The 27868-nt window shown below is 39.1% G+C and overlaps 1 protein-coding gene and 1 long non-coding RNA gene across 2 annotated transcripts in view; one reads left to right on the top strand and one right to left on the bottom strand.

Moving 5' to 3' along the window:
* LOC309717592 (collagen alpha-1(XIV) chain-like) overlaps positions 1-27868 on the top strand; it is a 157122-nt gene that overhangs the window by 96598 nt on the left and 32656 nt on the right. The window contains exons 33-39 of the mRNA XM_082552272.1: positions 1752-1861; positions 11711-11869; positions 14694-14771; positions 16344-16430; positions 21273-21326; positions 24201-24296; positions 24738-24791. Of these exons, the coding sequence (XP_082408398.1) occupies positions 1752-1861; positions 11711-11869; positions 14694-14771; positions 16344-16430; positions 21273-21326; positions 24201-24296; positions 24738-24791 (638 nt within the window). The remainder of the gene's footprint in view (positions 1-1751; positions 1862-11710; positions 11870-14693; positions 14772-16343; positions 16431-21272; positions 21327-24200; positions 24297-24737; positions 24792-27868) is intronic.
* On the bottom strand, positions 16358-27478 carry LOC309717594. Its single transcript, XR_014279749.1, has 3 exons — positions 27022-27478; positions 18689-18819; positions 16358-16428 (listed from the first exon to the last, which is right to left on the bottom strand). It is a non-coding gene; the product is annotated as an uncharacterized lncRNA (long non-coding RNA).

Here is a 27868-nt window from a genome sequence, read left to right on the forward strand (position 1 = left end):
GAACTACAAAACTATTTATTTAACAAAAATTAGGTCAAAGATTATAGGTGTGCAAAACTAAGTACACCTGATTAACCAGTGTGAGCACCTCTATAAAAGCAGAGGTTTTGGTTTGGAGCATTCAGGTGTGTGTTTACACAATGCCAAAGAGGAAAGACGCCAGCAATGATCTCAGAGAAGCAATTATTGCTCCCAATCAATGTGGGAAAGGTTATGAGTTGATTTCCATCATTGTGTGGAAGACCTTCTGACAGTGGCCCTGCAAATTCACCATAATGTCAGGTTTAGCATTGCTCCCAAACTGTAAAAATACCCAAGAGCTTCATCTTAGACTCTATAAGCCTCAGTCAGCATGGTAAATGTTGAATGGCTGCCAGGAGAAAGCCTGTTCTCTCTAAAAGGAACATGCCAACAGGGCTTAGGTCTGCAAAGTTGCATCTGAACAAACCACAAAGCTTCCGGAGCAATGTCCTTCGGACAGATAAGACCAAAATTGAGATATTTGGTCCTAATACACAATGCCACATTTGTGAAACACCACCTACCAGCTAAAGGTTGGCCAAAACTGGGTTATGCAACAGGACATTGATCTCAAGCACAGCAGCAAATCTCCAAATGCTGCGGCAGAACCTGAACCTGAAGGGAGCTGTGCATAAATAATTACTCAACCAGTGAACTGAACCAATGTTATAAAGAAGTGTGTGACAAATTCTTCTACAATGATGTGAGGGATGATAAAGTCATACAGAAAATGATTAATTCAAGTTATTGCTGCTAAAAGTGGCTCTACGAGCTATTGAATCATTGGATGTATTTAGTCTGTCACACACTCTTCCTACTTTTTGCCTTAGTTTTTGCTAAATAAATAATGACATATACAAGAATGTCATATTTCTGTTTATCTGAGGTTGCAGTCATCTGATTTAAAGAGCTGATAAGGACCAGATTTGTCATTTTGTCCTGATACATAAAACCTGACAGACTGTATACTTTCTTTTTACAGTGACTGTTCCTGCTTTTTTTGGTAAATACCTGTATTATTTAACTCTTTCTGAATGGTACTGATTATACGTATGAAAAGGAGTCATGGCCTTAAATTTACAGCTGTGGATCAGCCACAGCTTGAGTACGATATAAAGTCAGTTTTAGTTAAAACAGATGGGATGATGATGATAATGGTGGCTGAAGACTTACCATGGTGCAGTGGCTGTATAGTAAGTGTTTGTGTCATACTGTGATAAGCCCTATCACAGAAAACAGTGCACACTCGGTAAGCTCACCCCTAGGGTGAACTTTTAGAAGTGTTTTGGACATCACTGACTTGGAGAAGACTTGATCTGCTGCCATTTCCATATCAGTGTATGAGATCCCATGTGAGATCCAAGGAGTAGCTGGAGGATGTTAAAAAATCATTTAGTTTTCTGTGCTTTCCCAATTGAGCCCGATACAGCAAGGAGGCAACAAAATTGCATTTTAGTTTGGGCTTGAGTTACTTTTGAGTGAGTGACATATATTTGCTTACATCTTGAGTCTTTAGTGTGAATACAACAGTGTATGTGTTATTCAAAAAGCTGTTTCTGTTAGTCCAGACACTTGAAATATGCAGTTTGATTTTGTTTGTTTCTGATTGAATTTCTTTTTTTTAGGGAATGCATGTTTGTAATACTTAGTCATGTGCTCAATTCACATTTGCACTGAATGGGAAAATTATCTATCCTCCCAACCTCACTACCACCACTTTCCTCCCACAGACTCTGGAAAGACACTGACGTTCTTTAACCATGACTACAAAGGAGACTTCCAGACTGCTACCTTTGAAGAGGCAGCAATCAAAAAAATTTTCCATGGCAGCTTCCACAAGGTTAGTTTTTTTTTTTGCAACTCTACGCTGAAAATAACTTTACGTAGCTGGATTCAAAATGTAGGCGTCAAAACAGACAAAGTATTTTTGCATTGTGGCTAACATGCTGATGTCAAGTGTTTGCGCGTGCGTGGTGTGAGAGCCTGCGGTGACACCATCACGACGGCCAACAAGATTTCAAGCAGGTTTGATTTTCTTACGACCAAACGATTGATGATCGGGAGCTGGTCGTGAGGTGTTAATCGCTTCTCGTTACCCCATGTATACTACACGATGCACGACACACGATGAAGGCGAAACTCGGGCCGATCACCAAAACAGTGAAATCTGCGAAATAGCCAACTTTATTTTTTACAATTATTATAGATGTTTTAAGGCTGTAAAACCCCTCACTACACACTTTATACACTTTTCTCAGACAGGCATGAACATTCTCACACTTTTCTATCTTGTTTAAACACTCTCAAAGTTCTAACCTTTGTAGAAAAATAAGTCCAGTATTACAGAATGAAAAGGCACCCGCAGTTGCCTGTGACGGTGCAAAAGTTTCGTCGACATTGTTTTGTTTGTTGGGGAGAAAACTTGCAACACTTCAGAGTCACACTGCTAGTGATCGAAGATTTATGTAAATTTGACAAGCTGAACGCATTCTGACTGTACAGGAGACGCGGCACGAGATTGATTGACAATGGTTTACAGCCAATCAGCACGAAGAACACAGTGCGCTGTAAAAAATAAATCGAGCAAAATTGCATTAAAAAATCCGCGAAACAGCGAGGCCATGAAAGGTGAACCAAGGGAGCACTGTATTATGATACGTGATTATAGCATGATGATATTACGTTGCCTGATGATTACATTAAAAAAGACTAAAGTGTAAATCATACAATAGAGCAGCTCGTGACCATTGAAGCTTATCTACAAAAATGTCCTAATTACTATACTTAATCACATTCTCTCAAAGTAGGACTACTTCCTGCTTGATTTATGACCTCAGTAAACCATTTCCTGTTGAGTTTATTTTTCCAAATAAATGACTTTATGTCTTATTTTAACATTACCCATTTTCTAAATTATGATCCCATTTATAACAAACTTAGCAGTAGTATCTGCTTCAGGGTGAGCGTGGGTTGCAAAGTGGCTTTCACAGGTATATCATCTGTGTGCATGCTAAAGCAGCTTCAGTATAACAGAAAATGAGTCATCAAATGATGTGGTCGGACTATAAGATTAACTGATCTGCTGGGATTGCAGCTGCTAATGCCATGCTAACGCAATATTTGGCTTAACATATTTGCTGTACCCATACAGTGGTAAACTCTGTTCAGCACTTTTAGGTGGTAGTGTTTCACATAAATGTTGAGGTTTGCTGCCTTGAAACTCTGGAGAGCAGATTGGGACAGAGAGAGAAGGAAATGTGGCGGTAAGCTGCTGTAGAGAGCCAAAAACATAAGAAAGCTCTATTGTATTTTTGGTGTTTTTGAAGCTGTGGCTCCTGTTGGGTGGTTTTCCAGAGGCTCCTGGGCTGAAATTTTTCTCTCGATCTGTCAGCACTGCTGCGGAGAGTGTTTAAAAATGTGATGATAGCCCCCTTTCCTATTCCCTATCTCCCTCCCACTCTCCACTGCTTTTCTTGCACCAATTGTTTTTTTTTTTAAACCAGTGGAGAGTGCAAAGTGGGAGTAAAACTGCAGATTTTAACAACCTTTAAGTATTTTCTATGGTCTCCTGTGATAAGGTTATTGTGGACTTTTGTCATTATTTTTGATGTGAATTTAAAAAAACAAGAATAATCTTATTTTAAACAGTCTCTTTCTTTAATCAGTGCAACACAAGTAACTTTTTTTAGAGTGTAATCCCTTTAAAAAAGTAGATTTTATGAGTACACCATTAGAACAAGGTCTTTAGTTGTTTATGCAGTCATACCTATTCCCTGGAGAAACCATATTATTTATCCCACCCAAATGATTTTCTTCCAAAGGCATTTCATATTTCCCTCGATGACTGGGATTACGTCTGAGCATTTTTATGTAAATTATGTTGTATCTAATTACTCTGACTGAGTGAAAATAGCAGATTCTGATGGCTTTCCTCCAACAGAAGACAATTTTGTGCTCACTTGAGAGGAAAGAGCATTTTGAGAAAAAAATAAACACAGAAATAAATACTGATGCAAATGCCCCCGCTGAATAAATAATGACATTGATTTAGCCTCAGCAGGCCCAGGAAATGACTAATTCACATTGCAAAACAACATTAGCCGAGATAAACGAAATAATGATAATCAGTCCTTTTGTCTTTACATGCACGTTCTCCTTTGAGTGCCGATCATTTCAGGAGCTCTTTTAATTCAACCAGTCGGATTTAGATTTTGCTTTATTTTTTTTAAAGACTAGTAGATGTTTGTTTGACAAATGAATAGAACTCCAAGAAAAGTTTCTATAAACATTATTTTGCCTGGAATTTCTGTGGATTTCTTCTGAAAACAAGCCAACAGCAGCCCACTAACTGTCTCTATCTCAGTTCTCAGATGTCATGGAGTAGCTGTCCATCATTCTCTCTGCCTTTTGTCTTCTCTGTTGTTTCTCGCCTTTCTCCCGGAGAACATGACAATTTTCAGAGAGGGAACAGATGCAGAGGACTGCCTGACCAGAGGAAGTCTCCCTCTCCATTTAGACAGGATGACAAGTGAATAAGAGGAGTGTGTGTCTGTGTGTGCATGTTTGTGGGTCCTTTATAAAGGGATTACCATATGAAGACGCCTCATGTGAAAGCAGGAATACTCAGCGGGATCTGGCACTGGTGGAAGCACACACACAAACATACACTCAGCATGTTTGTGTGTGTGTTCTCTCTCTGTACACAGAGGGAACAAAAACAGGTAAAGGAAGAGAAGAAATGGATATGATGAGGAGTTTTAACTCTTAGACACACAGAGAGAAGAGGTGAAAGTTATCCGCGATACACAACTCATTTTGCTCCAAAACTGTGCGGTCACTATTTCTGTGACCCAAATGATTGAATGCCCCGCATTAAAAAGTTACAAGCAGCACACAAAGCTGTCGTTGTGTGCGCTGTAAAAAATCGACACTAAGGAAATTTCCACCTGTACATTTGTTACTTTCTACAGCTATCCACCGTATCTCACTAAGTTTAAAGAAGCACTTTTAATTTGTTTATTGATTGTTATTATTATTATTTTAAATCTATATTGATGAATGTTGGTAGGTCCCCGCCTTTGACAAAACACTTTAGAACATAAACTATTTGGTCTAGAAAGTAAAAAGAGTCCCTGTAGGAAGTAAGACGTTTTTATTGTCCAGTGTAAAAAGCAAAGGATTTTCACCTTGGAGAGAGTTTGAACCATAAGTGCATCAGTGTTTAATGAACTGTTGTGTGGAGGACACATTTATGGGCAGAAGTGCAGGATTCTTGAGACAGGAATAAACTTTAAACAAGCTTTAACGCTTCCGGTTCCAGAAAACCAAAAAGAAAGCCCAAAATCTGAATGGTGACAGGGTACCATTCCAAAGACTACAAATATACTCAGAAAAGTCAGGGAAAGCAGAGCAAGGAAACGAACAACAATGTGGAAAATAACACACAGGACAGGGGGAGACTCAGGAAATGGATACATACAGGTGGGGAACACAGCTGAAACTAATCAAGGACGAAGGGACAAGGAGGGCAAAATCAAATAAAAACAAACAAACACCAGAGGCAAAAATATTATCAACATAAAACAGGAAGAGAAAATTATCTGTGGAGCCCATATACATGCATGGACTCAACATATGGGTAATGACCAGAGATGGGCAGTAACCCTTTACAAGTAACGTCCAACATCCAGGGACCATTCTTGTCTTGTGGGAGAGGTTTAGGGAACAGTTTTGTTTGTTTAGATTTAGTTTGTTTCTGCTTTCCTAGATTTTTCTATATTTATCTGACAGATAAACCCAATCCAATACTAGTGATGTTAGTCTTGCTATAGAAGACTATAGAAAATACACAAGGTTCATAATGTACATCCATGGTTTCACTTCCTGCTGGTAAATCTTTTGATGCATGTCATACTGTTCTCTTACATTTCCTGTTGCTCTCTGCAGTGACTGTTCAAATAAAGGCATCATTTTTTTAAAATTTTTTTTAAATGTTTATTTTACCAGAGCTAGAGTAAAAATGCTCAAATCTGCTCTAGCTTCTCATTATGTACACTGATCTTTTTCATAAAGACAGGAATAATAAGACTTGTTTGTTTGTTTTTCAGCGACTCTAATTGTCAAACCAGACCCAGTTACAGGCCAAATAATTGTTTACATCAACAAAACAAGTTGAGCATTTAATACTGTACTATAGGACTGGGCTTCTAGTCAATTCTACTTGTGTCTAGCTTGATAATCAGTGTATGGTCAGCTTACAGCATATAGTATAAGCTAGACAACTTTTTTTTCTCTTGCAACTACATAAAAAACACATGCAAGAGCAACAGTTTCTTCATGTGTAATCAGGCATCCTCCCCTCCCCCTTCTTCAAAAATGAATCTGCTTCTAGGGTGTGAAGATCTCTGTGTTAAAACCACAAAACCAGATACAAATTGAACTTAAGAATCCAACTTTATTCATGTTAAAGTGATAATTCAAATTTAATAAACAAAACACTTTATTTATCAGGCACAGAGAGCACCAGATGAGACAAAACATCAAAAAATCAACAACGCAAAAACGTCAATGCTATCTAAAATGACCAATCGCAAATTTATCCGAATCATAGCCAGGCTGTGTAGAGCTGTAGTCATCAGTGCAGAGGTTAAACAATAAAGGCGATAAGACATAAGTTAGCCAACACCCTCTATGTCCAGTCTGTAATAAATCAATAATGCATGAAATGAGTCCAGGTGAAAGCTCAGGGCCATGCAGAGATGTTTGAAGTTAGAAAGGGGCACGTAGAACCAGGCTGAATAACAACAACCCACATTCATCAAGAATCGAATATGGAATCGTATCATACTATATCACTGTCATTAGGTGTTGACAATGCAACGCAAACATGTTTTTCTTGATGGGTACAGTGTTGCTGTTGAGGGGTTACTGCTGCTCCTGCTGCTGATAGTGCTGGAGGGCAGGGCTGTGTTGATCTGAGACTGTAGACATTTAAAGTCCATAGGAGAGATGGTCTCTGATTAAACAAGTGTTATGAGACAATAACACATGGAACCATAAAGCAACAAATTAAAAAAAAAAACTGTGGGAAATAAACTCTGCTCTCTTCCTCCTTCCATCTCCTCATCTCATCTATCTCTCCACTCCCTGTCCATCAGAGAACAAGGCACAATTTCCTGTTGCATTAATCTATTATTTAATTTTCCACACTTAACAACACCTAATCCATAATAAAGTAACGATAGAAAAATGTTATAGAACCAAAACAATTGTGTTTATTATTGTGTCTATACTTGAGTATCTCTGCAATGCAACAACTGGTACATGTGTTAATGTTACCTGTGCTCTTTGTAATCCAGCTGCTGAAGGATCCACTGCCTTTATCAGCCTCACACAGCTCATTCTGTCACTGTTTCCTGCTCCTGTCCTTTACAGGGCATGTCTGGACAATGTTATATCATGAGGAATAATCTAAAAAAATCTATACACATAAAACACACACGTGCACATACAGTGACATTTTAGACCTTTCTCCAGAATACTGTGTATACTATGGCCACAAGTTTTCATCATGTTGCTGATCCAGAATCCTTCCCTTATTATTTATTCCTAGTACTATAATAATAAAATAATAAGAATAAAAAATAAAGGAATAAATATAAAATAATGTATTTGTGAGGATTTTGTTTCACTATCCACTCTGTGCAGGCAGAAAGCTTATTAAATGTTTAAACTGTAGAGATACATTAATTCTGCTGCTGTAAAATCAGTATTTTGTCATATTTGAAATATTAATCTAATATATCTGTTTCTTAATGTAACTTTTTTAAAACAGTGTGTTTTTTAAATATCATAATTATAATCATCTATAATTATGTGGATATGCATATTAGATAGTTTTTAATGAAATATAAGCCCTGTAACTTACTTTAAAATTAAATATGTTCCCTAAAAAGGTGGACAGAGCTACAGATCCATGACACCCTTACCCAGTTAGCTAGCAGCTAATGACACCACTACTTGTGCAGTTAATAAAAGGACAGGTAATGTTTTATCGCGCTGTTGCACACACAGCACGCTCATTTGTTTCAATTCGTCAGTTGCCACAAGACAACTTAACGTGTACGTAAAAACCTAATACTCCTGTGTGCTATAGACTATAGCGTGAGCTGTACATCCTATTTACTGGTTTCCCAATGAATTTGTGATTCCCCACAGCTCCGCACCGCCCAGGTGGCAAAAAATCTGGGCGCTCTTTGCGAGCTCGTTCCCAGCTCGTAACCAGCACGCTCTGCCGTCAAGGGCGAGCATTGGTTAATGGTAGTCATGTGTAAGCCAGATCCTTTTATTTAGCAAAATTGTGATTTGTAGTTAAATGTTACTGTTGAGGGGTACAGGCAGACTCCGCACATACACATAAAAGGGGCAGGTGCCCAAGCCCCCCCCCCGCACGTGCCTGGTGCAGCTGCATAGTTGAATCCCAAAGATAATAATGTCTACATATTTTACTTTATTTTGACATTCATATAGAGCCATTATAATAGTGATAGCTCTGTGTTATGTTTTTGTTTTTCTGATATCAAAGTACTTTTGAGTTCAATTTGTGAGACTCCTTATCAACCAAGTCATAACGTAGCGCTGTCAGTCACACAGTCACAAATGTATTTATTTATTGAACCTGAGAAATAAAGCAAAACAAGTTAAAGTGAAATAAACTATCTGTTGACAGGAGATACAAACAAATGAGGTACTTTATATTACACATGCAGCTGATGTTTAAGACAGCAGAAAATAGCAGCGTGTGTGTGTGTGTGTGTGTGTGAAGGAGAACGAGAGGGAGACACCAACAGAGTAATTTATCTTGTTATGGCAGCAGTATTGGCTGTGAACGGCTCCAGCCAGCCATCTGACCTGCAAGGTACAGCTCAATGCAAAAAGCATTATGCTAGTTATATGTCTTAAATTCCATACTCAGTTATTGTTGCCATGGCTTTTGTTTTACTTTATTTTCTTATTCCGCACTGATAAGTTATAATTCCAAGTCTTTGAGAATCTATCTCTTGTTAGGTGTATGCGTGTGTCTCGAATGGACAAATACAAACACAAAGGACTCTCGTAATGTTGAAGGTAGTTTTAAAGTCACTCATTTGTCATCTTTTTAATTCTGTGTGTGGTCTTTACTGGGTCCTTCTCTATGGGATGCCACAAGGCCAGTGACAATGGGTGGTCTTTGCTGGTATATTAGAGGATGTAGTTGATTTTACCTAACTATGATGTGAGATCAAGTGCAGCTCTTTGAGATGAATCTCTGTGGAAAGTCATCACATAATCAACAGGGTGAGAACAAAACTATTAAAACAACTGGGGAGCTTCAGTGCAAAAGTAAGATATAAGCTATGAGAATATGAGCTACGGATGAAAATAAATATGAGCTGCATGTGCTGATTGTTCACAGATAACTGTGCATGTTTAACTTCTAGCCAGTCATGATACTTTCATATGCACGTCGTAGGACAATGGTGTCAAGCATAAGGTTTGGGGTCCTGAATTGGCCTTGCAAATTCACCAATCGGCCCCATAGGATGGCTTTGGAAAATATTAACTGTATTTTTACATTTTATAGCAATATAAAACATTTTAGAAAGCATTATAAAGATTTCATTTTATGGCTTTAAAATAAATAAAGACCTCCAGCATTGGCCCTTCATACTGCACCAAAGTAATCAACTAAGACATGACAGAAAAGTTCCTGCATGTTCTAATAAAATGATATTTTCTGTCAATTATAATTACAGGACAGTCTGACCATTGAGCTACTTTCTGTAATTTTACACTTTTATTTCTTTAAATTTAAGTCCAAAGAGCTGCACTGACAGATTTCTTTCATTTACCACAGCAGAGATGTATTATTTAAATTGCACTTCTTTTTCTTACATTAAGATATGTCAAATGTGTAGTTAAACATCTTTACACTGACAGAAAATAGAGTTTCACAAGTCCGGTCCATGTCTTAGGGTATAGATACTGGAAGATACTGGCAGCAATTTGGCAACCTGGGACTATGAAATGTTAGTGAATTCAGTGGCTTTAGACACTGATTCATCCATTTGCTTAATTGCTTATCCATTTCAGCGTTGTGGGGGCTCGAGCCTATCCCAGCTGTCATAGGACAAGGGCAGCTAAGTAATTGGTGATGAGTGCATTACACATGGAGAGGGGCTTTATTTTAGTTCAGAGATTGTTTTTTAATGAGTCATCAAACAATGAGGAAAGCAATAAAAGAAATTTAATATCAATCTAAAAACCTTTCAGCTAGTCTGCTGATTTAAGCTTCAGGGGATAGACAGAGGATAGCAGGGGCAAGACATTTTGTTGCATCCACCATTCATGGGTACAAAAACATATATAATCAAAAAAGATATTAAAAATGCTAAATCAGCACTACAAGATAGCCGATTATTTCAAGATTGTTCCCTAACCAAATGCTTTTTAAATGTGCTTGGTCAAAAGTGCTCAGGCTGCAAGCAAACTATAAAAAGAAACTCTTAAATAGTTAAAAACACATTTGTCTGTTTATCATGAGTGCAAAATACAGTGAATGACAAGTAAACAGCGAATATCTGCTTCCTGCAACTGTCAACCCGATTATTCCGATTTCACGGAATCCACTGAAGGGAAGAGTGTATCAGTCTTTAGCCTGAAAATCAGTCATTGCTTTAGGAAATCCAGCCACCCAGAAGGTGAGTGACTGACATCTTTTCTGCACACACAAACACACACTGGCCTTCATTCATTCCCTAAACACCAATGTTAACCTGAACTGAAACCACTAAATGCCACAGAATGTCGGCAAAATGTCTGCACCTTAGAGGATTTCATCATCTTTTATATCATAAAAGTGTAGCACTCACACACCCTTCATGCCCAGTGAAGTGTGCAGAACAGAGGATGAGAACAGAAAGTCGTTCTACAGTAAAAGCGGGCGCGTACGCGTCAGCTGATGAATGGTCTCTGACACTTGAATATGAACTTTGTCAAACTCCACATTAGCTGTAGCTTGTTTGTGTGGCTTTGTGCATGCATTTAGACGTGGACACATGCATTTGTAGTCCCGTGGCTTAAAACTGGCTTAAGTAATGTGAAAGAGCAAAGTAGTTCACGTAATTGTGAATAATGCGGACACTAATAGTCTAGTTTATTCCTGTCCTTCAGCATGATGCTGCCCTCTTTGCTCATTAACTGTGTGACCAGTTGAATTTCACGGTTCATGGCTCTGGCAGTGGTTTCCTCTAAGGAGGCAGTTTTAGCTCACAGGCATCCGACACTCAGCTCAGACAGGGTAATTTAAGTGCATGGATGCTTTTAGACTGGTTTTATTAGAAAATACATACACAAAAGAACTCATTGTGACTGATTAGTAAGTAAAAAGATTGCAGATTGTTGATGCACTCTTCTGGAACATTCACACTCAAGGGAGTCAGATGTTTTCTACTCTGGCTGATCATTACCTGTGACAGTGCTGCACTTAAAATCAGCAGCTCCATTTGACGTCTGTGTAGCTATTTGTGTGTTTGGGCAGCCCTGCAAAATGGTAAACTCTGTGTAGTGCTCCATATAGTGTGGTGTGAGTGATTTCAGGCACGCCGCCAAAGCATTTCTAATGCAACCAATTATCTTTTTGCCCATTCAGCTCCATGTAACCATCAGCAAGACGTCTGTGAAGGTGGTACTGGATTGCTCAGTGGTTGGGGAGAAATACATTAATGCAGCTGGTAACATCACCACCGATGGAATGGAGGTCCTCGGAAGGACGGTTCGATCCAGAGGTAGACAAGACAGCTCTGCTCCGGTTAGTATGAATACTTGTTTGGATCAATGTAAAAAGGAAGCATTGACTACAACGTGTATTAACAAATGCAGATGTAGGTTTTGTTTCAAGACAGCAGCCGATAGGATGACTTGAAAAATGAACAGGCAAAGGTAAAGTTGCTTCTTGCTAGAGTTATTTTACAATCTGTTTCAAATTACCAGAAATGACCAGGCACCTGAGTGAGTGAGTGTGTGTGCGTGTGCATGTGTGTGTGCATAATTATGGCCTGTTAAGTGGCAGCCATAAATATTCACAACCATTTCATTAAGTCACTCAGTAGGAGTTCATTTTATTTATTGCAAGTGGAAATGCACAAAGTGCTTTATATATTCTGTGTTAGCTGTTCTCTACCCATTAAATAGCACAGGCACTCAAAAAAAAGAGCTTTTGGCAGACACAGTGAGGGATGAAGGTAAGATAACCTGGGCGTTTGGAAATACTAAGTATTTCCAAACGCCCAGTAGTAAATGTATACTACTGAGCTTTTCCAAAGAAAAATATTAGCTGATAAATGCTCTTTAATTATATTTTCTCTACCTAACAGATTGTTCTCCACTGCCAGTGAAGAAAATGGCTATTTATTTAAAAAATGTCTACTGGCTTGCCAACAGTATTTGCAAAAAGCACGTGAAAATGGAACTTGTTGTACAGAAGAATCAATTTAGTCTAACAATTCTATGTTTTAAGTGGCAACAAATTGAACTGGAAACAATTGTAAACATGTTCGTGTTCATAATTAACTTTGTGTTTAGTTGATTTAAAGGAGTACAAGTGTAACAGAATAAAATCGTACGCTCACTGGGTGCTTCATTAGTTACACCTTGTTAGCAACCGTTTCAACCCCGATTTGTTATCAGAGTTGCCTTAATTCTTTTTGGTACAGATTCAACAAGGCGCTGGAAATATTCCTCACAAATACTGGTCCATGTTTACATGACAGCTTCGCAAAGTGATTTCAGATATGTCAGCTGCACATCCGTGATGTGAATGATGTAGTGACTGTGGAGGCCAGCCGAGTATTACTAGGTAGGCTGTGGTCATGTAAATGATGCCCTGTTTGTACTTAAGGGCCCAAAGTGTGTCAAAAAATATCCCTTAGAAATTGAGACTCATCTGACCAGCTAATGTTTTTCCAATATTCCCATTTTAGTGAACTAGTGATAACTGCAGCCTCAGTTTCCTGTTCTTAGCTGACAAGAGTGACGTGTGGTGCGGTCTTCTGCTGCTGTCCCCCATCTGACATGCAGATTTGACTCGCTTTACCTTCAGAGCTTTACCAATCTAAGCTCTTCCTTAAACTGGTTGTAATGAGGGGTTATTCGAGTTACTGTTGCCTTCCTATCAGCTTAAAGTAGTCCAGCTGTTCTCCTCTAACCTCTGGCATCAACGAGGTACTTTTTACTCAGATACACACTCACTGGATGTTTTTTTCTATTTTGGACCATTCTGTGTAAACCTTAGGGATGGTTATGCTGGAACATACTAAATCATCAGCTTGCAAAATACTCGGACCAGCCTGTCTGGCACCAACAACCATGCCACATTCAAAGTCACTTAAATCACCCTTTTTTCCCATTCAAATGCACCACTTGAACTTCAGCAGGTCATCTTAACCATCTCTACATCCCTAAATGCATGGAGTTACTGCCATGCATTTGATTAGATATTTGCTTTAACGAGCACTTGAACAGGTGGACCTAATAAAGGCTCTGGTGAGGGTATAAAGAGACATGTAGCATTTGTCAGTGAGCTCAAATTATGAAATGAAAATGGGTCAAACCCCCAAACGATTCACAGCAAATCCGTATCTTTTGGTCTTAACATTAGTTCCAGCTTTACTGTAAGAACACAGGCTCTTAAATTCCAAGACCCCCTGCGGTGCTGCAATAGAAGCACTACATATATAATTACAAGCTGTGCCACATCAGCAGCAGGGGAGCGCTCCTGTCTTTAGGAATGAAAAACCTCTGAGCCAAGTTTTTACTTACTGTCATACATTTTCCCAATAAATTGAACTGCATATGGTATTATTTATCATCTGATGATATTATGTAAATAAGGGTGTTGGGTATCTTTTAAATTAAATGTAATTTAACTGATTTTTGTTTAATGACCTTAAGACTTTTATCAGCTGATCTGAAAACAAATGTGCATCCCATCATTATAATTGACAAAGTAAATCTGATGATTATAGGAATAATGCAACAGTGTAAAGAAATACAGTTTTCTACTATATTCAGCATGAACTCGGTGTCCTAGATGAAACTGCTTTATTTATTTATTTTTAAGTTTAAGTGAGGGTTTCCGAAAATATAGGTTGTCTCTGATTGTATATGCATTACACTGGAAACAATGTTGACGAAGTTTGAGGTATTGGGAATGTCAACACTGCTTTTCTAATAAAATAAACAGTGTACGGGAGCAGAGCCCCTCTTAAGTTTTGATGCTAAAATTTCGAAATCAGACATAAGCCAGGGACATAATTTATAGCCAGGCCAAGACTAGCGGATCATTGAGAACATCCAGTTTGTTTATTAAAGCAATCAGCTAGACTCCATATATCTGTCTTCCAGCACATTTCAGCTTGTTATTAAAGCTCATAAGCAGCCAAGCTGTCTGTCTTCTTGCTTCTTATCAACACAGAAACACAGCATTACAAAAAATCCTGGGTAATATTCAGTTTCTAATGCAACTTTTCTTTTAATTCAGCATTTTATTTACCTAATGTACATCACAACTGCAGTATTAATGCAGAGGTTATGTGTATATCCATATGTACTCATACATGCACATGTGTTTACAGTTCCAGCTCCAGATGTTTGACATTATCTGCAGTACTTCCTGGGCCAGCAGAGATAAGTGTTGTGAGCTGCCAGCATTGGTAAGTAACATTTCTCCCTCTACTTAAACCTACTCTATGAGATAATTTGGTACGTACCTGATCTCTCTTCTTCTGTGCATTATTCACAGAATATTAAAACTCCATATAAATAAAGTGATAAGTATGGTTCCAATCAAAGCCAAAATGCTCATTCAATTAATTTAGTTTAATGTGAAAGAAATTCTCTTAATGAGACCAGTTGCGTATTGTGCATATACAAAAAGTCACAAAAAGTGTGTGTCTGCCTTTATGGTAGCACCAATCAATTAACGCCCCAGGCATAAAATGTAATCCACTGAGCAAACACTAAGATCCTTATTAATTGCACACCTGTACAATAGGGTTCAAAATGCAATGTCTCAACGTACTAACCAATTTCTCCGAGGCCTGAGTGTTATCAACACATCACTGGGTAATAAAATGCATGGCAGTTACTGTCATGAGTGCGGAAACTCGCAATGTCTGAAAAATTAAATACATTCAAAAATTAAATAAATTCAAGGTGATGAACTGCATTGACTTGTTTATTTTCAGTGTGATGTTTTTAAGCTAAGTTGCACAGCTAACACAAAAAAGTCAACTCTTACTGTAATGCACACAATGTGTTTCTTTGGCTGCCAACTCCCCCTACATGATCAGGAGTTGAGCAGCCAAACTTGGCAGGTAAGTAGATATTATGATATCACCATGTTGCCTAGTAACTACCTTGCAACAAAGGCCTGTTTTTAGCAGAGCCCTTGAGTAAGTCGGAGTCTGTCGGCAGGGGTTCAGAATTCGGGTCTTCACATGGGTCATGTAGCCTTCAGTGCTAGTGGTTAGCTGGCAATTAAAATGTGTGCTGGGGCTAGGACCCAGCGTTTTGAGCTTATTTTGTATTTCTAAAGACAGGTATGGTTTAGCGAACGTAATGTCCTTACGTAAGCGGGCTCCTCTATACACAAGAAGAATGAAATGAAAATCCCAAGACTACTAAATTCATGATTTTTTTTTTTACTGATTTTTTTGAGTGTTTGCATTTTCAAATATGCTCCATACTCATTACATACACATTCAAAAGTACAGATTACTCAATGAAAAAGTAGGCATGCAAAAAAGTATTGATTACTCCGTCGTATTGAAGTATATTTTTGAAAATAACTTTATTTAAATGCACTTTGTAAGGACATTGTTTGCATTTACAGTTTGTAAATAATTATGCAGTTGTGTAGCAATAATAAAGAAAAGAGTTTATGCTGCATTTAAACTGAAAATACATTGTTTTTGACTTTTTTAAGAGGAAAGATATGTTTTTCTGTTAGAAAAAGATGCAATTTTAGCTGGTTTGTCCAAAGAACTCCAAAGTATGATATGAGATTTGTGGAATATGAAAAATATTAGTTTTACTGGGCTGTAAATTTAACACGGATCCAAACACCTAAGACAAACTGGCCAACGATAGCATGTATTACAAGTGTTATCTGTTTTTTTCCGGCAAAGTCTAAGCCTGTTTATGTGTGTTTTTAGTGCAGCTCAAGCCTGACCTGAATATTGACCAAAGAGACTGCACACACATTCTGTGAACTGTCTTTTCAGAGAGTTGAAGAGCAGTGCCCTCCCATGCCTCATGCCTGTACCTGCTCTCAGGACAGTAAAGGACCTCCAGGACCATCTGGACCACCTGTAAGACGATATTTATACACATTTACTCTTTAATGTAGTTACTTAAACACTCATACTCTGCCTTTTATGAACAAATCACTCCGATGTGGCAATCCTTTAAAAGTTTCCTCTGCTCTCTGTGCTTTTTATCCTTCTTTGTGTTGTTAGAAACTCAATTGAACTCTTTCTTTAGATCAGTTACTCATTCGCTTCATCTAGTCTCTCAAGACTCTCATCAACTAGAAAATTCTACAGAAGTAAAGAAAAAGTGTTTGGATGGTCATTAGTGGACACTGCTCGTAATGTCAAAGTCAATCCAACATTTTCAATGTGAACATACTTCGACTGAATTAATTTTAGTTACGGTCAGTGCTTTTCTCAAGACCAGTCTTAAAGTTATTGTCGATTTTACTCCACATAGAACTTCTATTCAGCAAGATGTTAATTTTGGGACTGAGACCTTAAATTTACCAGGGAAAGGTTAATTGATTTCTGCATAATCATACTTTTGCAATCAAATTTGTTACCTCCTGCTTCACAGTTCAGATACAGAAGCTTAGTCTAACTATAGTTTATGACAAAATCACAAAGACCAGAGCAAAAGACATCTAAATATGTAATATATCACAGTGTGAATAAACTCTAGATGGAACAGGGTGAATATATCCAGCAACACAAAAGGACATGATATCAAAGGGTAGATAAAAGTGCTTTTAGAGTCTACCCTGTGTTTTGTGACATATACACAATAACAAGTCTTTTTTCTTTTCATCAATTAATGCCTGAAGACACCTTTCCATTTCTTAGAGGCATTTTCTCTGGGGTGGCTGAATGTTAGAAAGAGTTGGGGTGTACATGCCAAACAGTTGTATTCCTCTCACGCAATCGCAGATTGTACCAGAATGAGGTCGGGAGATGAGAGCGACTAAATGAGCTAATTTGCAGCCCGAGACTTTTTGTCTAAATTCTTCTTTTTCTCTCTTCACCACTTTCATTTGCGCTATCGCTCCTTAAGTTCTCTCTCTTTGTCTTTGTCGGCACCTTTGGGTAGCGGAGCAGGAGAGGGGTGTAGATCCACACTGGTATAGTTTGAGAAAGTAATTATTGGGCGACTCCATTTATCACAGCCAAGTAAAATTCCCCCCTATGTTTTTTTCCTTGTCCAACGAGCCAGATCTGCTTTCTCATTGGTAGGGTTATATCCACAGGTCACAGCTCTCTCCCTCTGGATTTGTTAAACCTCCAGTTCTATAACAGAGGAAAGCTCTATGTTGTATAAAATATTCACATTTTATGGGGAAACTACCAAAGAATTGAAATTTCTCATGTAATATTTAGGATTACATATTGTTCTCTGTGTTTCTTTCATGTTTTCTATATACAGTCTCTTTTGCTTCTTCTGTTTTCCAGAGATTAATATAGCATAGAAAATACCTTAGCTTCTCACTTTTCATTGTTTTTCTCTGTTTTATTTATTTTACCTCCTCCTCCTGCTTGGGGCTCTTTCTCTCATTTTATTGTCGTTTTATGCCTCTCTGTAACTGTTTCTGTCGCTCTGTCTGTGTCTGTTACTCTCGCCCACATTGAATGGGCTTCTTAAATCACATTTTAACTGCAGGATATTGGAATAGATGAATGGCGTGATGGCGAAATCATAGCTGCTTTTGTGCTAAAACTACACACTGTAGTCACTGGGATTTAGAGAAAGGATGAAAAATTATCACAACTCCCCTTGTTAAAAACGATATAACGGTCGGTTCACGTGTATGTGAAAACAGATTTACTCTTCTGTTGTTGCAGTGCTAACACTTTGTTCTCTCAAAAAAAGGGGGGGGGGGGGTGTTAAGCTCAATCAAATAAAGCTGTAAAATAAACGTGTATCAGGTAGATGGATACCTGATACAGCGTCTAATACTACAGTCACATTGGGGGGGACACAGTAGTTGAATATTACAGTTCAACTAAAATTAATGCAACTGTGTGAAATGAATTTGCAATCTAGTTGCATTTGAAATGGTTGCATTAAAGATGGGGAACAGGTCTGCAATCACTGGCACTCGGTTGCTTCTTACTAAAGCAAGCGAGCACCAAACGGGACTTTGGTACAAAGATGGCAATAAAAAGGTGGTAAGATGGCGTTTGTCAGCCATCAGTTTGTGATTAAATGGGATCAAGTAGGCAGTTACATTTAGTCTAAATTGGTGAACATCGTAAATCTGTTGCCATCTACATACACATACATTTACACTAAACATATTATTAACACTGTAACTACTTACATTCAGAGTCCAGCCACAGCCTCTTACACTTGAAATAGAAGTTCCGAAATTCCTCCTCAAATAGTGACGTAGTTGCTGCAGGATGGTGATTTCATTGCATTTCATTAAAGATGTATGCTGTGCATTCCACCCTGTAAAAAGAACAGTTCCTTAAAAAACTAAAATTACTGTGACATTCATCCTCAACAATGAGTGGATGTAAACTTCTGACCACAACTGTACTGGGGCTATAAACCAGAATACAGGCAGTGGGTAACCAGTCCAGTCGAATCTTCTCTTGCAATTAGACTTCTTGCAGAGATGTTGCATATCCTGGCAGACTTACTTAGACTGATTTCAAGTGAGCCTGTAGATTGTAAATGGTAAAGCGCTTTACTGGGTCCTAAGGACCCCAAAGTGCTTTACACTATACACAATCATCCACCCATTCACACACTGGTGATGGTAAGCTACAGTGTAGCCACAGCCGCCCTGGGGCGCACTGACAGAGGCGAGGCTGCCGGACACTGACCATCACCAGTAGGCAACGGGTGAAGTGTCTTGCCCAAGGACACAACGACCGAGACTGTCCAAGCCGGGGCTCGAACCGGCAACCTTCCAATTACAAGACGAACGCCCAACTCTTGAGCCACGATCGCCCCTGATTGTATCAGTCTGTGTTTATAAATTAGATGCTAATTATTTGCAAGACTTTGCTAATCTGTCTGAGAGTGACTGTAATAAGTCCAAGTTGGACCACAGTCATTAGAAACAGGTTGACTACCATCAAATAACCATTGCAATTAGCTAGCGATTAAAAGTGGTCACCTAGAAGTTGAATATTTTGCACACTGGGATAATTGTAGAAAAATATTAAATGGGTAATTTCAGTAATGTCATGAAAACAAAAACAAGGAGCCAAATAAGAAACTGTAATAGCAGAAAGAAAGTTTTTGTAATAAGCAGAAAATGCACTTTTGTCTGCTGTATTTTTCCAGTGTGCAGACTACAGACGTAATCACTCACAACAACGCTGAGCCTTTCTTCCTCAGAGTAATTTTTATGTTTGCATTCACTGCCAGATGTACGTCTTTTCCTGCCTCACGCAGCAGCAGACCTCTTCACATTTCAGCATTTCAAATACTATTGATTGGCGGAGCTGAACTGCAATCTGTGCCGTCTGATTTGGCACAGACTCAACTTAACGCTGAACGTCAGTCAACAATCAATCTAAAATAAGGAAAGCAAGACATGCTCAACCTGCCATGTCTGTTTGTTCAAAATGAATAGTGCCCATGCTGTTTGAGATCCAAGCATTATTTAAAAAATGTAAATTTCCCTTCGGCATAAAATTGCTAAGTTGAACAATAATTGCTCCGTTTTTTCCACATTCATTAAAGTCTCGTGGAAAAATCCAAATGTAATTACATGTGCTGTTACTGTTGGAAGCTCATTTCAGTTTCTCTGCAGGTTTTTCCGTGCCTCCAGCAAGTGCTCTGATTGTTTAGAAGAATCCATTAAAACAACAGAAATACATTTTTGAACTGATGAACAGGCCCAGTCATTTTAAGTACTACTTTTCCCCTGATGTGATTTTACAAAGACACAGTCGTCATAGGCCCATTTCACCATTGATTCAAAGTATTTCAAAATAATTCTAGGGGTCATTGGTCATTGTCATCATTCCTGTCCTACCTGACAAAATGAATGTGCCAGTTCAAAGCTTCATGTTGGGATATTGGCTGTCATCTGTAGGTTTTTTTGTTAATAGAGTTGTGGCCCAGGAGCAAACCTTTGGCTGTCTAACAATGAGTATTCCTCCACATCGAAAACTAAAAACACACTGGAAAAAACCCTTTTGATTTGGTTAACTTGATCTGCTGTTACATTCGCCTTTATTAAACTTTGATTATGGTTTTGTTAACTAATTGAGCCTGTAAATTCTGTCACTTTACGTTTAAGTACATAATCCAAGACCAGCACACACATAAGGAATCCCTGCAGAGAGCACTGACTACATCTAAAAGAGACAATATATCCTACGTCTACCAATTAAAGCAAACTGATTGGTGTTGACTTCCAATTGATAGAAATTATCGAAAAGAAAATGACCTCTTGTTTTTACCACATCTGCATGTCTCTTCTCATATTCCTCCCACCCTTGTCTCGTCTGGTTAAATACTTCAGGAACTACCTAGTTGCCCCCAGCTTCCCAAGGCAGACCTAGTTAAGAAAACACAGGAAGGGGATATATCCCAAATGGGCCAATGATTAGCAGATGTGTGTTGCCTGTCCCTGGATAAACCTCGAGAAGGGTCAGCCCAAGGTTTATGGCTTTAGATTCTCGCTGTTAGTCACAGATGCAGCGTAATAAAGTGTAGAGCTCACAGGAGCAGTTTACAGCATTATGATCAGCGCTGGCTTCTCTCCATGAGCCTCACAATCCATTCATATGAAAGACACGTGGCGTTCTACGTTTAGCATATTTTTAAACATAAACCCCAGTTTCCATGTTTTAGTGGAAGTCTTGATACATTTACAGTCTTACAGCCCATGTTTTTTTCTTATTTCTGTTATTACCGTGTGTCTCTGGTGTTTGTTTCAGGGTGGTCCAGGCATACGAGGAGCCAGAGGAGACAGAGGCGAGCCAGGAGTGACGGTTTGTAAAATGCTCTTAAATTCTGGGACACTATTGTCCTGCTACAGTCTTGAACATTTACTGTATTTCACACGGTTAAGGCATGAAAAATGTTCCACAGTGGGAAAGCAGAATTGCTGCATGAGTTAAAAATAATGTTGAGACTGGATTTTGCCAGACGAAATTTTGGTGTGTTGTGGCAAGGAGCAGGTGGGAAATGGCTGCGAGTACGGCAGCCAGCATAAATGGGCATAATTTCTGTGATTTTTACAGAGGGATAAATTGAGCCTTGAACTTTGAAATATGTTTCTTGGATGACATCTGACCCCTTTAGTAGAGCCTTATGATTTCACCTGTCACAGTTCAGTCAGACTGAAGTCTGCATGAACGAAATGAAGGTGGATCAGTTTGCAAAAGCCAGTGAGTTTGTCTCTCACAGTGTAATAAATTTAAATGGATGCCCGGATCATTTGTTTATTTTTGTGTGGTATTCTGCACGTGGTGGTCCACACCAGTGGGTCCAAGAACAAAGCAACCATCGCCTTCTGTTTAATGACACATTCAGTGATGAAAGTGTAAAATATCGGACTTTGAAAGAGTTTCAACAGCATTCAGGTTACATACCCGTAGTTTAAAGGAAGCTGATATTTGCAAGGGTATATCTCACTTGTCTAGTTTACCTCCACTCGCAGCCATCCTGACTGACTGTAATGTTTGGATCTGCTCTGGTTTTGGTATGGTCGTCTGTTCCAAACTTTTACTAAACATCCAGCTGCAGCAGTCGCTACAGATCCTGATCCTGGTGGAAATTTCTCTGAACAAAAACTCCCATGAGTGAAATTTAATCTTAGAAAAAAGTTCTGACGCTTTTTCTTCTTTGAAGGAGGCGACATTGGTGCTGCAGCTTGTGTTGAAAACCACACTACTGTCAGTCAGGGAAATAAGGTTGTATATCGCAACCATATGTCCCACTTTTTTACCTCAGCGACAGCACGTCAAGTGCGACACATGAAGTGTCCCACAAAAAAAAAACCCAAACAACATATAGTCAGTAATGACTGTATGTGATGTGTTTCATGGGTGCAATGGACTACCTAGTGCAAGTAGTCCATTGTGTTAGCTATGAAGAGAGATGTGGATTTCTGTACTGCAGGCACACACACACACACACACACACAGTAGAGGATATTAATATACAGTGCTGTGCAAAGGTCTCGATTCACCCCTTATTTCTTCAGATTTTGTTTCCAAGGAGCCAGACTGAAGTGCTATTTTTTCACAACACATTCTCACTCCCAAAGCATAACATTTTACGCTAGGTGACAAATCGTCAATATGTTACACTTCCGGGCACCCAACACATCCCTAGATTACGAGATCGGAAAAAATGAGGAAACATGAGAACCATTTGGAATGAATCCACACATGTACATTCATTTTACTTAAATCACTTTGGAAAACACTATTAAAGTTTAGACTTAGAGACTTAGAGAGCTGTTAAGTGCTGGTTAAGGTTAGGGATAAGGTTAGGGCTGGAGTACATGGCTGGAACATGTATTACAACAGGATCATTCTACTGGAGTTCATCCATAACCCGGCACGTAGCATACGGTCACCTTTCGCGTTCCTTAGGAACGCCGTGGGACTTGACCAATCAAAATTATATTAGGCCTCGGTAGTGAGAGCGGGCTATTTTTTCAGAGGAATTTTTACAAACTCTAGTTTTGCCTTCTATACTGTATTTACATGTATGTTTGCATGTGTTTCAATAACTTATTGCACTTTTTCCCTGTTTTTCTGGCAAAATATAAAGAAATGATTGGTGGATGAAGACTTTCCCACAGTACCGTATTCCTGCTCGATCAGTCTTACACCATTCGTACATCTGTGTCATCAGTATGCTCCTCCCTGAACTCATCTTTATTCAGTGCTACTAATTCATTTTAGTGAATTACATGTTACAGGATAACGGTGGATAAAACGCAAAATAAATTATTCTTTTTGCAAAATAAACCTTAAAGTGATTTACTTTGGTGCAATATTTTTATGAGAATAATATTAAGTTAAATATGAGATAAAAAACAACAACATTTCTCTCTGTTTGTTTTTATTTCCTTTCCACTCATGTATATCTGATCCATGCTTTATTTTGATCATGTGCATGGATAAGGCAGCCCTGACCCAACAACCTCTAAGGCTGAACTTTAAAATAATAAATACAGCTGGAGCAACGATTACTTTGGCTACTGCTGCCGCTCGGCCAACAAGCCACAAATACTGCAAATCAGTCGTGGTTTGTAGGAATTTCTCTTTTCTGTCTCCTGTTTGTGAACTCGGTTTGTAATCCACATACACCAATGAAATGAGCTGCAAAGACCTGACTTCAGATGGATGGCAACCATCTAAACCTGATGGACATCATGCTGAATTGGCACAAAACGTCTCTTAAACATTCTTTGGAGATTAAATTGATCAAAAATGTGTAGAACGATCTGAACAGAAGCAGCGATCGTGTCCGTTTTTATATTTAGTAAAGCTATAAAGCTCTCACGCTCTTTTTAGCCTTGTTTATGAAAATGAGCCTCTGAGCCCGGTTCAGGCCAGTTCCTTTATCTCTCCAACAGAGAGTCTCACATCAGGAGGTGCTACCGACGGTTAAATTGATGTAAAAGGCTGTCGTGCCTTTAAATGACATTTTTTATTGCTGACTATGCAGTCGTGTTCTGCACTCTTAAATTTTGCCATTCCAGATTCTGGAGAGTGAGGAGGTCACAAAAACATTTTTATCCTCAGGGGGTCAGACTAAAGAACCACAGGGTTTATCTTTCTCACCAATCTGTGTTACTATATGTAACTTAAAGTTGCTACTTTGGTTCCACGTGGTGTTTTTCACAGGGACCTCAAGGGCCCGTAGGAGAAGTTGGCCCTTCTGGACCCCCAGGGCAACCTGGTCCTCAAGGACCCAACGGACTCTCCATTCAGGGGCCTCCGGTAAGACTTTACTGGCGTAAAGGTGGATTTTTCCACAATTGCTTTAGCGTTGAAACTCGCACAACTTCCTGTAATAACAAAAATAAAACTTTGGGATCAAGTAACATATAAAGTTTTGTCATTCTCAAGCAGCACTTTCACTGAATTATGATAACCGGTCACTGGACGTGTGCTTTTTGCAGTTTGTTCCCATCTTTCTTCAGCAAGTTCAGAAATGTGTGCAATTATGACTGCACTTGATATTAAGCTGTCTACCACCTGCCATTGTGAACTGACAAATGTTGACATATGCCTCAAATAGACTTCCAGACATTTCTCGGATCTTGCCCAAAGAAATGGCCCGGCATCTTATTAAGATAACTGATGTTGGCTTTTCCAGTCCGTGGCTATCACGAGGCCCACGAGTCCAGCCCAGCCGCAGTGACATTGTTTGTTTTACAGGGAGCTCTTGGGGAGAAAGGAGAGAGAGGAGAGATCGGCCCTTCCGGACCAATGGTAAGAACATTTCCCAAAAATGGTCACTGTTGTAAAACATAGCAGTAAAGTGTGTTTACTGAGGCCCTACATTTACTGTCTGATTCCCTACATTACAAAGTACAACACGGAGAGGGAATTACTTTCCACCCTGCCTGAAATACAATGTTTTCCTCCTGTGTTTCTGTCTTACTTATAGGAGCTAAGTACTACTAAGTATACCCAGCTGTGTGTGTGTGTGTGTGTGTGTGTGTGTGTGTGTGTGTGTGTGTGTGTGTGTGTGTGTGTGTGTGTGTGTGTGTGTGTGTGTGTGCAGAATTGAAATGAATCCTACATCTAATAAAAGGTGCCCTGGACCTGTACGCTCACAGAAGTGAGACGTGTTACTCTATAAAAGCATATTTCTGTGTTTTCATTTGATTTTTTACAATTATTTTTCTTGTTTCCTTGATACTTTCGGCCGTTCTTACTAAGGCTGACATGGACTCGGTGTGTTATTTCTGATTAACTTTAGCAGATAACTTAGTTAGGGATAAATAAAATGTTTTACCAAAATGATTAGCTCACCAGTACATATCTAATGTGATAGATAAAATGCACTGGACTGAAAAAAATCCAAAATGACTTGCCTGTGTAGCCAATATTGGTGACATGTTTGCCAGGCCAGTGCTGACAGGGCAAATTATTGGTTTGTTTAGAACTACTGTGGCTTCATTTGATCAGTTGTAGACACAGTTGTTTTGTTGCTCCTGATCATTTCATAATTACACTATGTAAATGAGCGGGAGAGAAGGGAGGGGGGAGAGAAGTGTGATTAACTCTGATTCACTTGTTACAGTGGCCTTCTTCAGGGAGGTGGACACATTATAGCAGCTCTTGAAGGTGATGTTTTGAAACAAAGATAAATGTCCAAGTGTGAAGGTCTCAGCAACGTTTCCTCAGACTCAGCTTTAATTGTCATTGAAATATGTGACATGATACAAATGAAACAGTGCTTTACAGTAAGCCTCAGTATACGCAGCATTCTACTGAACAATAGGTAAAACAGCTGAAATAAATTTAATAAATACTCAAATAAATGTAAACCTAAGTACTGAAATAACTAAATATAAATAACAGATCTTATAAATTACTATATGGGACAGTGTGTGGCAGGGAACAGCAGCAACTCAAGGAGGTCAGTGCATGGGCCAGGGTAACGGCAAGGGCTGAACTTGCTGCTCTTGTGGGTGTTTCCGGTTTAATACCTGCCAAATGTGGTCCAAAGGAAAAAAGGTTAGCCTGGTCTGATGACATCATGTAGACGAGGCATGGCTTGAGGCTCTGGGCAATATTCTGCTGGAAAACTTTATCTGGATGTTACTTTTGCTTGTACCTAAACACATAACCCCCAGTTTCATTACAGAGGTACACCCTGACAGCTGTAGGGTGTCGACTTGGCCACCTTATTTCCCTGATCTCAGTCAGGCTGAGCATCTGTGGGATGGGCTGGAATAACATGTCAGATCCAAATTACAGGACTGGAAGGATCTGGTCTTAATGCTAGTGGTTGGTGGGTTTTAGTGTGTGGGGGTGTGTTTTAGCAGTCTACACATGCACATGGTCATGATGCAGTCTAATGGAATCAGTGAGATGTGAATAATCATCACAGGCGTCTCGATTATTCTGCACTGAACCAATCCAAAGTAATACTGAATTAATTTAATGGTGTTCTACTGGGAGCCCTGGACATCAGCAAAGACACAGTCATTGTTTCAGTAGCTGTGTACCAGGAGACGCTTATTTTTCAAGGAAGAATATGTCACTTTTGTGCTTCTTTTAATGTATCTGTATTATAATAAATCTCTATTTAATCAGATTCAGGTTAGGTCATTGTGGAAGGTCATAGGCCCAAACCACTAATATACAATGTCTCCATCACTTCAGAGGACATTACTTTTACTGCCCCTCCAAAAAAACCTCACCCTACTACAACCTTGGATCAAGTTTGCACCATAAAATTTAATGCTATGGTATAAAGACTTTGGTATTTAGCCTCCAAAGGGAAATAAGTCTTAAGAATGTGACTATATAAACAGATTTATTTCCCCAGCAAAGGTAATATACACGCACCACTCCTGAAAACAGAGCTAATCAGGCTAATTAAGTGAAAACAACTGTGAGGGTGAGTAATGGGTGTGTAAGCTGAGCTGGAGTCTGAATCTCTGCTGTTTTGCAGCTAGACTGGTTAAATATTAAATGAATCACTTACCTGTAGGAGTCTGCAGAGACTTTCACTGTTGTAGAAGTGCTTCTTGACAGACCGTTTTTCTAATTTTTTCAAGTTTGTTTTTCTGTTTTTAGCTGATAAATAAAATAATACCTGGTGATGTGCATGCATTTCAGTGAACGAAGGTTTGCTGAATTTACTTTGTTTGAAAGCGAAGAAAACGGAAGGCGTAAAAGTTCTGTCTCACTTCCTCACACTTGTTCGCACTGAGCTAAAGCAGCTCCTGACGCAGCACTATCCTCGCCGCTCTGTGCAGGCCCGCCTGTTGTAGAAATGGTTAGTTTTTAAACTTATGAACTGGAACAAGAACACAGATAACGCCTGCAGGCTTCTGACTGGGAGACTGAGAAAATCCATTGACATTTGAAGTGGCCAAGTACGGAGCCCCCCAGGGGACATGGGAGAAAAAAAAATTACGGAGGGAAAAAAAAAATTAGGGAGGAAAAAAAAAATTTGGGAGAAAAAAAAAAATTAAGACGGACTTTTGCGAGATCTCGCAAAAGTATTGCGAGATCTCGCAAAAGTATTGTGAGCGCTCGCAAAAGTATTGCGAGATCTCGCAAAAGTATTGCGAGATCTCGCAAAACTCCAACAATGGCGGCAGCTACTTAGTTGTAATATTACTCTTTCTGGGTCACAAAATACACTTTTAAGATATTTTGAGGCATGAATGTAGTTGTGTAAACGTCAGATACCTGCTCGGTTTACAAGACATCACATATTTGCAAAAGTGCTCCGACGTTTTTGGAGATCTGACGCCCACTAGCTCGAAGCTAACGGGAGGTCGAGACCTACTACAGCCGAGAGGAACACCGCTTTCCCGGCACAT

This window comes from Aulonocara stuartgranti (genome assembly GCF_965226115.1).
Source record: "Aulonocara stuartgranti genome assembly, chromosome: 11".
Taxonomy (NCBI): domain Eukaryota; kingdom Metazoa; phylum Chordata; class Actinopteri; order Cichliformes; family Cichlidae; genus Aulonocara; species Aulonocara stuartgranti.